We start from the raw sequence: 15,064 nt of genomic DNA, 5'->3' as shown, positions 1-15,064 counted from the left end.
GTTTTGGAAACACTGACTTCATAACATTTGTGGTGACATCATAATCTTTTGCTTGCTAATGCATCATGGATTTGAGTTTGTCTCAGTGCTGTATGGGCTCAGAGTTGAGCCAATACAGCTTCTTTTTTTTAAAAAAAAAAAAAAAAAAAAAAAAAAAGAAGAATTTGAATTGTCTCATTTAAGGCAGCCATTTATTTGGTGTGGTTTCTAAATTGGCCTAAAATCAGATTCCCTTGATTTTAAAATGGACTTTCCTTTACTTGCATGAGGTCTGTGTCATTAATTAAACTGTATTTCCCTCCCATCTTGTTCTTCCCATCTTGGGTGATATTATTTTTACCACTTCCAAGGTGGTGAAAGCAATATTAGAAAATGAAAACAAAAGAGGGGGTGTCTACTTAGTCTTCAGTCTATCACAGGCTAAGCCAGAAGACCTGCCTGCTCATGATGGCTGAGAAGTAGGGTGTATTTCGCCCATTAGAATAAAATGCAGCAACATAACATTTCCCACCTTCAGAATCGAAAAGGCAGGTTGGCAGAAAGACAACTGCCGGTTGATGTGGAGAAGACCCAGCTTTTATAGACGTAGTAATGGAAGTAATTTTTTTTTCTTGCTCTTAAGTGATTCCTGTAGTGCTCACCAGAGTCAGGTCCTGCCTGTCCCATTTTTCACAGCTCTGTGGACTTCCCATGAAAATGGAGCTCTGCCCTGTAGCCAGGTGAAGATGCACTGATATTTTTACCAACAGGTAGATGAGGAAACTGCAGGTACCTCCTGTTTGCTGAGGAGGAAGCAGCAACATTGTGCTGGCTTCCAGTTTTACGGGAACAGGGACTGGAAACTTATTGGATGCGAAACCCAACAACGAAATAAGAATAGTATTTTTTATTATTAGTGGTACAAGAATGGTGGGTTTTATTACCAGTGGAATAAGAATTGCGTGGTTTATTAGTAGTAGTAGATGGCTTTGAGATGTCGGTGCAGAGGTGCTGAGCTTTTCCTGCAACACGTGGAACAGGCTGCAGATCCACCTTCTACTGTCTCCTGTGTGTGCAGAGCAGCTCCCACCACTCATGAGATGCGTAATTCAGTGATAACACCACCTCAGAAACACCATCATAACGCTTCCTCCAAATACCCTGCTCTTTTCCTCCTTTTTTTAAAAAATATTTTTAATGTACAAAGGAGAACTAAACTATGTTCAGCTGTAAACACTGAGCGTAGTTCCATTTAATGTATTTGGAGAGAAGTCAAAGGTTTTAGTTGAATACAGAAAAAAAGCTATTTCACTGAAAAGTTGTAGCACCATGAATAATGGGTTTGCTCTCCTTGTTCAACAACAAATGATATTTAAGAATCACGCTCTTCTACCCATTTCCAGGAAAAAAAAAAGAAAAAAAGAAAAAAAAAGCTATATAATTTAAACAATGTAGCTTTTAAAAAAAAAATCATTCAAACTTACTTTGTTCTTGTCTGGCTGTGACAAAAATCTTTTACAACAGTGTCTTATTCAGGGATAGCAACAGCGTATTTTTAAAATACCTCTTAACATTTCCTTATCAGTTAAAAAAATAGCTGAATTTTTGAACAGATGAAGAAAATATTGTGTAAATTGTGGGATAGTCCTACTTCTTAAATTGTTGGAAATCCCATACCCTGAAATGCAGTGTATGGGGGATGAGTTACAACTGCTACCACATTTTAGTGGTGGGTTTATTCAGGTGATTTGGAAGTTATTTCAAAAAAGAAAAAAATCTGAACATTCATTTCCAAGTCAGTACTCTTTGTTAACCAGTTTGACCCAGTGAATAAGAGTTTTTGGTGTTAGAAAGACTGGTTTGTGTATGGGTCCGTATGATTTCTCCTCCCTCTGTGGCTGTTGATGGGCAGATCTAGTTTGCCTCCTAGATCCCGGAAGAGCTGGTGAAGCATTTATGCAGCTGCAGGTGAACTTCACAGAATGAGACTACAATAAAGCTTCCCTTGGGATACCTCAGGCCCTCCAGCAGTGGGTTTTCTAGTTGAAAGAGGCAAGTCTGTATAGAAACTAAAAATTTCCCTTCTTTATAATTATTCAGAAGAATGTCTACTGTGTGCACTTGCTATCAACATAAGGAACTTACTCATTTCTATCCTGGAGTAGGAACATTTATGTATGGCACAGTATATATCTAAGAAAAATTTCACAGCTGCTGCCAAGTTCTAAGGAAATAAAAACTTGAGAAAGTTAATCTTAGCTAAATTATCGTACTGAGTTGCTGCTGACTTTAAATGCAATTTCATTTTTAAAGTCTTCATGGAAATTAAAACATGGAGAAGATTAATTTCAGATCATCCCAGCTACCTAAATAAGGTCGCCTCTCTAAATTACTGTAGGAAGACTCCAAAATCTGTATAGACTACAGGTACTAGTACATGATAATTGTCCCAGATAGTATACATTCAAGTTATGCATTTTTCAAAAAAAGGTGTTTGTTTCTCAACTTTATTAAAATGTTCTCTGAACACATTTGGTTAACTGCTGATTTCATTAGCAAAAAGCCAAACAGTACCTGAGAACGATTGCTCTGAATATTGCTGCACTGTTGCATCTAACTGACCTGGTAGGACACTTGAGATGCAGCAGGGCTGGTCCATCCGAGTGCTGTCATTTTTCCGGGAGCCAGCTGGTTTTCAGAAAAACAAAACCACCCTCCACTCTCCTGGAGTGTACTGGGTAGAAACTGCACCGCAAATACCTTTGTTCCCTGTTGCTCACCTCAGGCAGACATTTCAGCAGACCATCAGGGAGACTTCTTTGTCAGAAGTCAGTCAGTCATGAGAAAAAAATCACTTTTTTATCAGGTTCCAGGTAGATTTACAGACCAATGTATTCCTGGCAAGTTCTGTAACTGTTTGTAGTCCATTTCTGAGCTTCTTGCTCAGCATTTCCTCGATGCTTACTCTGCTCTTGTCTCAGTTAAATCAGGAAAAGCATGAACAACAAAAACTACCAAATTCTTGGATACCATTGGAAATATTTTGGAAAAACTCCAGGATTTTCGCCAAAGCTCTGTTCAGCTCTAGCTAATAATGTCTTCAAAATCTCATAAGATTTCAATTTAAGGATTGGAAGTGTATTTCTGTGTGTGTTTGTTTTTCAAGAGAAGGGAAAACGTAAGGGGAAGCTTAAAATGGCCGGAAGGTTTCCAAGTGAGAGAGATTTATTAAGATCTGAGCTGCTCAGGTCACAGTGATATCCCACAGGCACATATGACTTAGTGGGGAAACAAAGCAATTTAAGAGCATTTATTTTCAGTAGTGGGGAGGCATGTAAAGGATGGTAGTCTAACAAATCCACATGCAAGTCCTTCAAAAGATCCAAGGGGAACCAGTGATTTAGACATAGAAATATATTGTGATAACAGCCAAGCATCTTAAGTTTGGCTAGGCCTGGATTACAGCGGTGAATATGGAAAATAAAAGTTTTCTATTGCAAATATTATAGCTTACCTAATGGCTTAGACTCTAAGGCAGTAAAAAGAGAAAATACCATTAAGATAGCAAGAGATGGAAAAAAAAAAATTCTATGTGGCTATGAACATCCAAAATGGGTCATGAAGAGAAGTCAGCATTAACAGATGAAGTTAATGTTCTCTGAACAGTTTAGACTTTGTTTACTACCTGAATACTGTGGCCAGATATTCAAAAATTCCTTTGTCCACCAGCTGTCTTTGAGAATGATGGGATTAAGAGATGCCCTCTGACGTAGGGAATATTCTATTTTACTCTCCCAGAAATTTATATGAAAAAACCCAACATGCTTGCTGTAGTGGAAAAAACTTTGAATCAAGACATTCTTTTAGGAAAAGATGTTGCCTTCCACAACTCAATAGCAGAATTTATCTTTGCATTTGAAATATGATCTGCATTTATTAGCGAGTATAATCCTAGTGTTTTGGGTGCATCTTGGGGGTTTTCTCAAACTTCGGTACAATGAAACATCTGCAGTCAGTTTTTTGTCTCTCCAGGCTGGTTCAGCTGGTGCACGTTAGCCTGCTGCTTGTCTGTTAGTGATGACTTTGGCTAAGTTTGAACTTTGTTCAGCTGGATGATTCCTCCCCAAGTATATGGTGTTTAGTGTTAGACTCAAGATTTTTCTGAGAATATAGCAAGATTATGTATCTTTTTTCCCCCCCCGCCTCTTCCTTTCTCTGCCATTAGTCAGCTTTTGCTTGGTGGCAAATGTACTAATTTGAGCTGAGTTTCACTGGTACAGTGGAACAGAGAATTTAGAGCTTGTAGACAAAACCGATACTACTGAAGCATCTTTTGTCAAGAGCAGATAGGTATTTGGTCAGGATCAAAGTAGAGGACTGGAACACACTCAAAATCACATATCATTTGTCAAATTTATTAAATGTTATGCTAATCTGTTTGTATTGTAGCAGGCGAGGTTACCTGTGGGATTCCTGCTAGAAAAGGTAAAATGAATATTACTTGAATACTCTTTGAGACCTGAAATACTTCCAAGTCAAAATTGAAATTAAGCTAAAAAGAGGATCTGAAGCTAGCAACTGCAAGATCTGCAAAACACATTTTAAATGTTACTGTCTGTTAGATGTAATGTGCATTTCACATTCCTTGGCCAGACTCTCCGTGGGTCTCTCTTACTGCAGTGATTTTTTTATATTCAAAAGAAAATGGGAGACAGGGAAGGGCATGAGTCATTCCTCGTGCCTCTACCGATTCCTGAACCTGCATCTCAAGATTCCATTGGCCTTGTCTTACACAGGACTCTCTTAAAATCCTGTGACATCACTTCTAATCCCTCTGCAAGCTCTGCTGTTCTGAAAGGGACAGTGGGGCATGTGTTCCCAAGGAAAAACAATAGCTTTTCAGCCCTTGTTTGGCATTATGACCAAGAGCCAAACTGAGGAAGAACACCGATCTGGATGAGATTCTTAGCTCCTAATGCATTTTTTCCAGGTGGACCAGGCTCTGGCACCTGCCTGTCTACTGCAGATCAGTTCTGTCTATGCTCAATAAAGGTGAGCATCTGCGAGTCTGAATCCCAGAGAGTGATGGCTCTTGAATAAGGTTTTTGCCCTTCAGCCAGTTGTCCTGCTCAGCTGTGTCATAAGAAGGTACAATGCATATCAGTTTGGAACTCACAGAAAGTTTTGGTGGTTTTAATTTTTTAAAAAATTTAATATAATAATAATAATATTCAGATATTCCAGAAGCCTGTTACTGTTACTGAGAAATATTAATTAATGTTTTAATAACATCATGTGGAATGTGGTGTTTCGAATTAGAAAGAAAAAACTTTCTCAGGAAATCTTAATGGATTGAGGTGACACTATACTGAGCACTTGTTAAAACATGTTGAAATCCATGCGTGTAATAAATACAAGCATGAAGGGAAGGCTTTTGATATCTCAGCAAGGTCCTCAGATTGGGATGTCATAAAACTGGGAGCTTGCCATGGTTTAGACAGAATTGAGGAAGGAAAGAGTTTGATGGGTTTGGGGGTTTAAAAAAATTTTTAAAGTGTTTGAGCTATCTTCACAGTTGTCATTAGGAGTGCTCCGCATCACAAACTTGCCTTGGCATTGGCAGTCTGAAACTTGTACCTATGCTCTCTGGAGCTTGTGAAAAAAAAAGCAGCTTCATCTGTGTATTACCAAGAATTACCAAGTATTTTTATAAAGCATGTCCCTATTTTTATTGCACAGAAATAACAGGAAAAACCTGTACAAACAAGATACAGAGTCCAGTACAGAGTGCTGTATTTTTCTTCCCGGAAATTCAAGTAAGGGCCCTAGAAACGGTTCTTCAGAGCAGACCTCAGTGCAGATCTGCAGGACCACTCAGCAACAGCTGGAGGTAACAGGAGAAGCCACCTAGCAAGGTGTCTGTCCACTTTAGGGGGATTTGGAGAGAAAAGTTTTCTGTGTTGTGACAGACGTGCTCAGTCACCTTCAAGTTTTTCTGGAGTTCACACATCAGCCATTGGGGAATAGCATTGTGTGCTAAATATTTTGGCCTACAGTTAGACAAATAAAATCAGGTATCGTGATTTGATTCCTGAATATGTCTGTCATAGTCTTCTTAAGTCAGTTTTGAGGACGTGATCATCTCTTTTCAGCTTGCAGAGCGGTGATTTCTGCAGCGCTAAAATAGGAGCTGTTACAAGCGTGAACATGTGGCATTCTCACTAACGCTTCGGGCAGAGAGAGGGGGTGAAGGAAGTGTGAACTAGCCTATGAGGCTGGAAAAGATGGCAAAGCTCATGATTTTCAGTGAAGGCAAACTGGACCTATTGTGTGCAGGTCTGAAGAGCCACCTCAGAAGCAGTTTTAGCCAGGGCAGTTGCCATTTTTCTTTCTATGCTGCCTGTTATCATGTTTTGTCAGGTCCCAGAGAACCTGCAGTTTGGCAGGAGGAGAATGCAGCGCCATTATGGAGGAATGAGGAAGGAAACATGAACATCTGCATTTCAGAGCAGCTCTGTGCAGCAATCTCCTTTGTAGAGATTTTGAACAAATCAAAAATTACCTACTCTAAACAATCAAGGACACACTATTCTAATGGAGAGGGTGCTTCTCATCAAGGGCCACCCAAATCTCAGCAGTTTCACTTCAGAGAGTCATGAAAAGTTGTGGGTTTCATTCATGAACACTCAGTTTCATGCGATCCTAAAACATCAAGGCAAACAGCTGCTAAACTGAGTTTTACGTAGAGTCAACACAGAGGTCTCTGTGGCTCTAAGTTAGCCTGCATTTGATTGAAGGTTAGGAGTGTTCCATGTGTTGGTGGAGCATTGCCAGTTTTTGCGAAAATCATGCATTTGGAAAAAACCTTGAACCAAATGTGAATTTTTCAGTGCTTTGGAGTTGAGTGCAGGTGTTCTGAGATGGTCGTTTGTTTGCTATTTCTGATGCTTATAAGACTGCAATTACTCAGACTATATCTGGATTTATGTTGGACTAAATGAAACTAAGGATTAAGGCTTAGGTCTCTGTACTGCAGTCCCTTGTGGAGTTTGGCATAAGTTTCAGTGCCTTAACTGGGCCTTCTGACAGCTGCTGTATATGCTTGAAACTCCTACCCTCCAACTAACTACTTTTCTTAAACACACAGTGGAACTCTGGGTTCTAATTTGATTTACGTCTAATTGTCCTGGGAGAAGAAAAAGAGGCAGCAGTCAAAAAAACACAGTTGTTTTTTCTCTTTGGATGTTGGTTATTTTTAGGTGTTCATGTTTGCTTCTTCTGATTTGTAAATTTTCAAAGAGCTACCTTGTCAAAACCTCAGGAGTAGAGAACAATCATCCCTGCTTTACAGGGTTTAAAGTTTAGTAAGTCACTAGTTCAACTTCTGTGTGTGTGCTCTTGAGCACAGCACAGAGCTGTACTGTCAGAAGGCAGCCTCTGAAAATAAAAAGGGATTCACACATGAACAAACAACTGCTTGCTCTATCTTTTCCTGTTATTTTGCATGCCATTTAGCTTGTGATGAAAGCAGCAATAATTTGCATCTCTAGGTTTGCTTATTGCTTCCAAACAAGTAGCCATTTATTTATTTCTTTTTTTATTGTTTTATTTGTTGTGTAGTGATGAAACTTTTCATATGCTAAATAAAGCAACAGGGGACCTTAGACCCAGGCATGTAAAGATTTACACAGATAGGACATTTGCCTTCAAAGTCAAATCCACTTCAAACAGTTGCTCAGTATGAAATTATGAGAGTAAATTTAACCAAGCAGCATGATGCTTTCATTTTTTTTTCCCCACAGTTTCTGGCCCTGAGAGGCCAGTCTGTCCCTTTTCTTGCTTCCGTGCCCTATGGCTTGTCATAGAGCAAGGACAGCAGAGGTAATGTGGTTTCATGGTATTGGTATGGGGGAAAACGCCACTTTAATCCTGTAGTGGATAGAAGGAATCTGATTTTCATCTTGTGTTCCAGTGCAAATTGTGGTTAACTTTGACTCAGTTGAACTGCTCTTTCCTGTACAAGATAAACAGCCCCCCGGTTTGCTCTGAATTTCAATGCAGAAGGTACAGCTTAGTGCTTTTGTGTTTCAACTGTCCTATGGAGAAATCGCCATTTCCTATCATGGCGAATGGAAATTTTATGAGATTTTTCTAGACCCCTATTATGGACTGGGAGCTTCACTGAGGTTCAATGGAAATGAGCCAGGGGCTCTAAAGCAAGCATTATTGGGGTCAAATGAGCTCAACAAATGCTATTCATACTCCTGAATAAGAGGTGGATATGGCTTCATAAGGACCCACGTTTCTTTTGTGGCTTCTGGCAGTTCAGCTTGTGAAAATATGCATGGATCTCTGGGAGCTGAACGGATAAAGGAAAAGTAATTTGCATATCCTCATTGATTACAGAGACCAGCGTTCATTTACAGTACAAAGCAGTATAAACCTAGGTAATGAATGCAAATGAAAACTTTTAAAAGATAAAATTAATTGGTATATTTTAATTACAAAGTTGTATTATGACACAGTAGCCAACTGTGGGTTTCACTGTTTTCTCTGTTTAATAGCGTTGTCTTTCATCCACACCGGGGTAAAGAAAACTGGTGGAGTCAATTTTTCTCAGACCTGCTATGTTGTTGTGAAACTTGTGCACTCAAGCAGAAAAGCACCTGCAGAGAGCAAAAGGCAGGGCTGTGTCTGTGGTGTGGGCTGCAGCCTCTGTGCTATGGCATGATCAGATAAGTCTTCTCATTTATTTGTTGTTCTGTTCCTGTTTTCTTGTTTACCTTCATTTCATTTTTGTTTTCAGTTGACATGTGGTCAGTAGGGTGCATCATGGGAGAAATGATTAAAGGTGCTGTGTTGTTTCCTGGCACTGATCGTATCCTTCCTAGCAGCCGTTTTGGCCTCAGTAGGTACTTCCAACCCTTTTCCCTCCAGCCCCTTCCCACCAAACTAGTGCTGACACACATTTGTACTGTACCTAAAGAGCTGGCTTAAGTCCCACCGCAAAATCCTTGCAAGCCAAAATGTCAATAAACCATTAGTGCCTCTCAGTAAAAGCGTGCTGGCTTAAAAAAGGTGGAAACTGCAGTGACTGTAGTGTGAGGAGATGGAAAACAACATCCCGCATGGTTCATTGGAATTGCTTTCTGCAGCCAGTGACCACTTGGTTTAAGTTTCGTTGTCATACATGTCTCTTTATTAATTGGTGGGAGTGGGGGGTGTTTCATAAATCACAGTGTTTTTAAATTCAGGTTGTAGCATGGTAGGCAGAAGTCACTGTTTACCTTAGGATGACATGTGAGAAGCTCTGTGTTTTAGGAAGAAGGTATGATTATTTTTGGAAATGCTTATTTCTTCGCTTGTTTGCTCTGCAAGTGGTATTGAAATAGGAAAGTAGGAAATGGCTTCAGTTCAGGGATGACTTCTGCTTCCCAGGAATAAAACTGTCACTTAGTTTTGTAGCAGTTTGACTCAGAAGGCTGGGAATTTCCTTGGAAACTGTTGTTATGAACTTCAGTTTGTCATCTTCTTTTTAAGTGCATGTAGCCATTATTTGAAAGCCTAATGTATTTTAGACATCAACAGGAAGTGAGTTATAGATAAATGCGTTAAATCAGTGGACACGTGGTCCAAGCAGACATTTTCCTTAGAGACCAATTTGTACGTTTTTGATAGAGACAATTTTGTGTTCAGGACTGAGGCAGCCATAATTTTTACTTTATTTGATGTTTTATTAAAGCTTTGATATATACTCTATTATTTATCAGATTGTGAAAGTAGGTTATTCTTGTGCACAATAGCAACTGAGCTCTGTGAGTGCTTGGTCTAACTCCAGCAATGTCTGGTCCAGAGGATTACACAAATGAGAAATGAAGGTGACCTGTGTACAAGTTTTCCTTCTAATTTAAACCCTGTACTTAGATGACATAGGAGTTTCCAGGCATTATTCGTTGTATGGAACTTTATCTGAACATGTGTGCATATACACTTAGGGGTGTGTGTACATATTTATTCCGCTTAGCACTTTCTTTTGTCTCATTCACACTTCAAAGAGTTCAATATTTTTATTAGAATGTGGAAAAAATAATATATGGAGAGCATGAAATAAATTAAAGTAGATCATGGTAGCATTAATATTTTCACAGCCTTGTCTAGTATGATTTTTATTTGTGTTTTGTCCAGGATGTTGGATATGATATATATGCATGCTGGAATGAATGCTGAAAGTCTCATGAGTTTTTGTGCGAACTTGAGCACATTTCATCTGCATGTGTGAAAGTAAATCCCTTCTATGTGTTAATGTAACTCATTAGCACCTATTTGTGCTCCATGAAGTTTTGGCCCAGGCAGTGCTTGTGTTTTCTGCAAACGTGAAGTGAGAAATTTAAGTGTGGGGGTTAGCGTAGTTCAGTGTTGTAGGCTGAAGTGTTTTGATGTTAATAGACTTCCATTCTGTAAGATACCATTTAAAGAAATCCCCAGATAAGTACAAAAATAATTGAATATGTCCTATATAACGCTTCAAAAACTGGTTTCTTTGACACAGCTGCATACTTGTTAAAAAGAAATCATGCCAAGCCTCTATAATTAAACCATTATGTGCTGCTTATTGTCGCAATAACCCCACAGAAATTGGCATTACCAGCTGCTGATTTGTTCAGGATCGTTCTGTAATTGAGTTCACATTCTTCATTTGTATTTATAATATGTTGCTAAATTTCCACTTCATTTTATGTAGCACTCTGCTTTGCTTTTCTTCTGCTGCTCCATGAGTGTCTGTTCAGTGAACAGAGAGCAATGTCATTGTTTCGTCCTCCTCAAAGCCACCTCTGCTCCAAGTCCATCCCCCCACGGTTCCTGTGCTGCTGAGCACCTGCGCTTCTCGTTCCTGTGCCCGGCTGCGCAGCCAAAAACTGCTCAGAAAGTCGCACGGGCAGCCCCAGGGTGCTGAGATTGACGACCTCGTGCCACCTTCTTCCTTAAATCTACATAGAACGTGCTTAGCGTTTCTATAAAAAATATTATTTCTTCAGATGTGTGATGGGGTTGGACAGCATAATTTAGGATGTATTCAAGTATAGAAGGAGCAAGAGTAATTAGAAATCCGTTTCCTAAAAAAAGTAGAAAGAGTGTAAAAGTAGTTAAGACTGGTGGTGTACCAGAATTTATCAGCAATTTTTTATCTTCACAGGCAGTGCTTCATTTCACAACCACATTGTGATTTGAAGAGTGTTTAGTACTAAATTGCGTGCATTTTTATGGATAAAGAACTGTGAAAACCAGTTTTGAAGCAGAAAGATTGAATATTCATGAGAAATGCGTTGTCATATATATGACTGCAAAATTAACTATTTGCCATTTTCTACCAGTTAAGGGGTAGAGATCGTTTGCTATTGTTTCTGTTTCCAGAACTAAATGGTCTGTTCAGCTAACTGAAACAAGTTCTGTAGCAAAGCACAGCCATCTAACACGGCTGTGGAAAATTCACAAGCAGAAAAATAGGAACTGCCTTTGTGCGAGAGCGGAGTGCGTAGCTGGGCTGCAGCTCTGCTTCACTCCTGTGACCCACTGGAATTCAAGGAAACGGCTTGAGTGGAGCTGAGAACAGAATCCCGCTCTATTCTTTTTTTAAACTCCGATTGCAAGTAAATGTTTTGTAGCGTCCAAAGTCCCTTGGGTCTTTACCGATCCTTGAAATTTTAATATTTCTCTCCCATTTTTGATGTATGCACATGATGCAGTTAATTGTGAGCTAAAACTTTTTTTTTAATGTTATATGAAACTTCAACGTTGACAGCAGTAGTTCTGCTCACAGAGAAACTCTTATCATGAAGCTTGGATATACTTGTGCCTCAAGCAAGGAGAAAATGGCAACACGGTTTGTTGTGTTGTCTCAGGAGCCATTTGAGAAGCTGACTATACCTGTGAGTTGACTCTTGTTCCACGTCTGCTCAAAATTTTGAGGGAGACTATTATTTTCAGCCCTGCATAAGTGATATGAAGGAGTTAAGAAGGTCCCTTAGTCCTCTGAGCTGTGAAAGTGGTAGTTATACATGGATTTATAATTTGGTTTTTTAAACTGCTGAATGCATTTTAGATAGACAAGGAAGAATGTGCCCTTAAATTCTGTAGTTGGGAACGCTTAGAGGGTCCAAATATATTTTTATCAGAGAGATGTCAGGTTAGCATGGTGTCGGCTTCTCTTAGTATAAATGACAGATGGCCAAACAAGCTATTGCATACAGAGCCTTATTCTACAGCTTCAGTCACGTTCTGCATGTTACACACAGGGTTTGGGGTTCCCACTGCAGTTTTACGGTTCCTCTGGAAGGTACTTAAAAATGTTGATATTCACAGGTCGCCTCCTAGGTTAGGTACATGATCCTTGTGCATCCAGCTGTGCACGTTACAAAGACAGTAGGTCACAAGAGAAGGTTCTAGAAGCCTAGAAACAGCCCAGAATAGCACAGTAGATACTACAGTGGTGAGGCAACGTCCACAAGGGAAATGGTAAGAAAGAGTTGGCAGGGAGAAATTTAATCAGATATAACAATGGCAAGTGTAGACTCTTGCATCTGGGCAGGAACAACCCCAGGTTCCAGTATAAGTTGGGGAATGACCTATTAGAGAGCAGTGTAGGGGAAAGGGACCTGGGGGTCCTGGTGGACAGCAGGATGACCATGAGCCAGCACTGTGCCCTTGTGGCCAAGAAGGCCAATGGCATCCTGGGGTGTATTAGAAGGGGGGTGGTTAGTAGGTCGAGAGAGGTTCTCCTGCCCCTCTACTGTGCCCTGGAGAGACCGCATCTGGAATATTGTGTCCAGTTCTGGGCCCTCAGTTCAAGAAGGACAGGGGACTGCTGGAGAGAGTCCAGCGCAGGGCAACAAAGATGATTAAGGGAGTGGAGCATCTGCCTTATGAGGAGAGGCTGAGGGAGCTGGGTCTCTTTAGCTTGGAGAAGAGGAGACTGAGGGGTGACCTCATTCATGTTTATAAATATATAAAAGGTGAGTGTCAGGAGGATGGAGCCAGGCTCTTCTCGGTGACAACCAACAGTAAGACAAGGGGTAATGGGTTCAAGCTGGAACACAAGAGGTTCCACTTAAATTTGAGAAGAAACTTCTTCTCAGTGAGGGTGACAGAACACTGGAACAGGCTGCCCAGGGAGGTTGTGGAGTCTCCTTCTCTGGAGACATTCAAAACCCGCCTGGACACCTTCCTGTGTAACCTCATCCGGGTGTTCCTGCTCCAGCAGGGGGATTGGACTGGATGAGCTTTTGAGGTCCCTTCCAATCCCTAACATTCTGTGATTCTGTGATTCATTGAAGGGCAAGATTACAGTCCTGTGCTGCAATATCTGGACTATTCACTAAGCATTGATTTGCTTGCTGTTGTGTAAGCAAAGATGCTCAGCAACTGAATGAAGTGCCAACTAAAAAAAAGAGCAGTTGAAAATGTTAGTAAAGATGTCAATATAGATAAGCATCCAAAGAGTCAACGACAGCTACATGACCAACACTGCTGTCTCCCAACTTCCAAGTGGTAATCTTTTGAAGTCTTTTTATTTATGTGCTACATGGTTTTTTATTATAATCACATGTTCTATTATAGCATATAAATAGCAGCTACTGTTCTTAAAGTTGCAGAATAGTTTCTATTGCAGTCTATTTTTTACAAATGTCGCGTTCTTCTCAAAGTGTTGACCTTGGCACAGAAAACGCTCTGTACCTGCTGTCTTGTCAGATGCCAGCATTTTTGATTTCTCTTGTGTATTTGTTGTAACCTGTGTTAACATCACAATTTAAATTATGGGACTGGAAAAAATAGGTGTCTGCCACCAGTGCCTTCAACAGTGAAGTTGGTTGGTTTGGTTTTTATTAAAAGATTTATTTTTAAAAAAGCTCAAATTTTAAAAAAAATGAGAGTGATTGAGCCATCGACTTTACAACTGGTGCGACAATTTTGGTTTGGGGAGGGAAATACAGAGCTGCTTATGGTAATTATTCTAATTCTGACAAGTTAGGAGCATCAAAAATTCGTATCCAAAGCAATGCAGTCAGTTTTCATCAGTGGAACACATGCGTTTAAGGAGACAACGACCAGAAAGGTGGTTCCCTTAAGATTTTGAGATGGAAAAGATATGAACTTTCCCCCTGTCTGTCTGTTATGAAGGGAAAGCTCTGTGTCATTTTCATTTTTGTTGTGCCTACCTTAACAAAAGCAAGATTTGACATGTCCTAGTCCTGATTATCTCTGGAAGAAGCACCTTTAGCCAGAAAGAACAAATCTTGTTTGCTGTTAGATTTGCGGCAGATTCCCCCGTGCCCCCCTTTCAGGAAAAGAAACATGAACAATTAAACAATTACAGTAAGTTATTGCTAAAGTTAAACAGCTGAGCACCGAGTTTCTGACCAATAGAGACCAATGAAGGGGCTTAATTATAGCTGCATCATAGTATGTTGATATTTATAGTGCAGTAGAACTAAAACATCCTGCTGCAAACAGTATCTCTCCTCTTGCAAAACCTTGCTGTTGGACATAAGAAAATATAATCCTTCACTCAAACTAATAAATCCAGGTTAGATCCTGTCTTCTGTCCTAAGTCATACAATATGCTATTGTGTATAGTTGACACATTTTCCTTGATCCTGTTTGGGGCAAGGGACAGCTGAGATGATTCAAATAGAATTAAAGCAGACATTTCATCATCTTCAGAGTTTTGGATTGTAATTCTTTCCAGCTTCCAGTCTGTCCAACATTTGTTTAATTTCAAGGTGCAAAACAGGGTCTTCTGTTAGCAGAAGTTTTTCTTTTAATTTTCTTCACTCAAATACAGGCTAATTTTTTTTTTGCCTGGGAAATGTCTGATTATGTCAGAGTTAAGTGCTCATTAACTGATAGTACCATTTTTTTGGTTGGTGTGCAAATAACATCTACAGTCACAATCATCCACTGGTTAATGTGACCTGCAGTAGGTTTTGATTCACGTTAGAGCTGTTCTATAGTAACATTTGTTTTCTGCAGAACTGCAGAAGTCAACTGATGGCCACCTAGAGAAAGCTGCTTCTCTTTGCTTCAATAC

At 39.8% G+C, this 15,064-nt stretch overlaps 1 protein-coding gene across 5 annotated transcripts in view; it reads left to right on the top strand.

Annotated features, from left to right (window-relative positions):
• MAPK10 (mitogen-activated protein kinase 10) overlaps positions 1-15,064 on the top strand; it is an 86,102-nt gene that overhangs the window by 45,545 nt on the left and 25,493 nt on the right. For 2 of the 5 annotated variants that reach the window (XM_065633385.1, XM_065633386.1), the window contains one exon: positions 8,786-8,857. The exons of the other annotated variants lie outside the window; for them this stretch is intronic. In XM_065633385.1, the coding sequence (XP_065489457.1) occupies positions 8,786-8,857 (72 nt within the window). The remainder of the gene's footprint in view (positions 1-8,785; positions 8,858-15,064) is intronic. 5 annotated transcript variants of the gene reach the window in all.

Source organism: Caloenas nicobarica, chromosome 4 (assembly GCF_036013445.1).
Source record: "Caloenas nicobarica isolate bCalNic1 chromosome 4, bCalNic1.hap1, whole genome shotgun sequence".
NCBI classification, from domain to species: domain Eukaryota; kingdom Metazoa; phylum Chordata; class Aves; order Columbiformes; family Columbidae; genus Caloenas; species Caloenas nicobarica.
The sequence above is the reverse complement of the archived record's forward strand: the minus strand, read 5'-3'. Positions and strand labels throughout refer to the sequence as shown.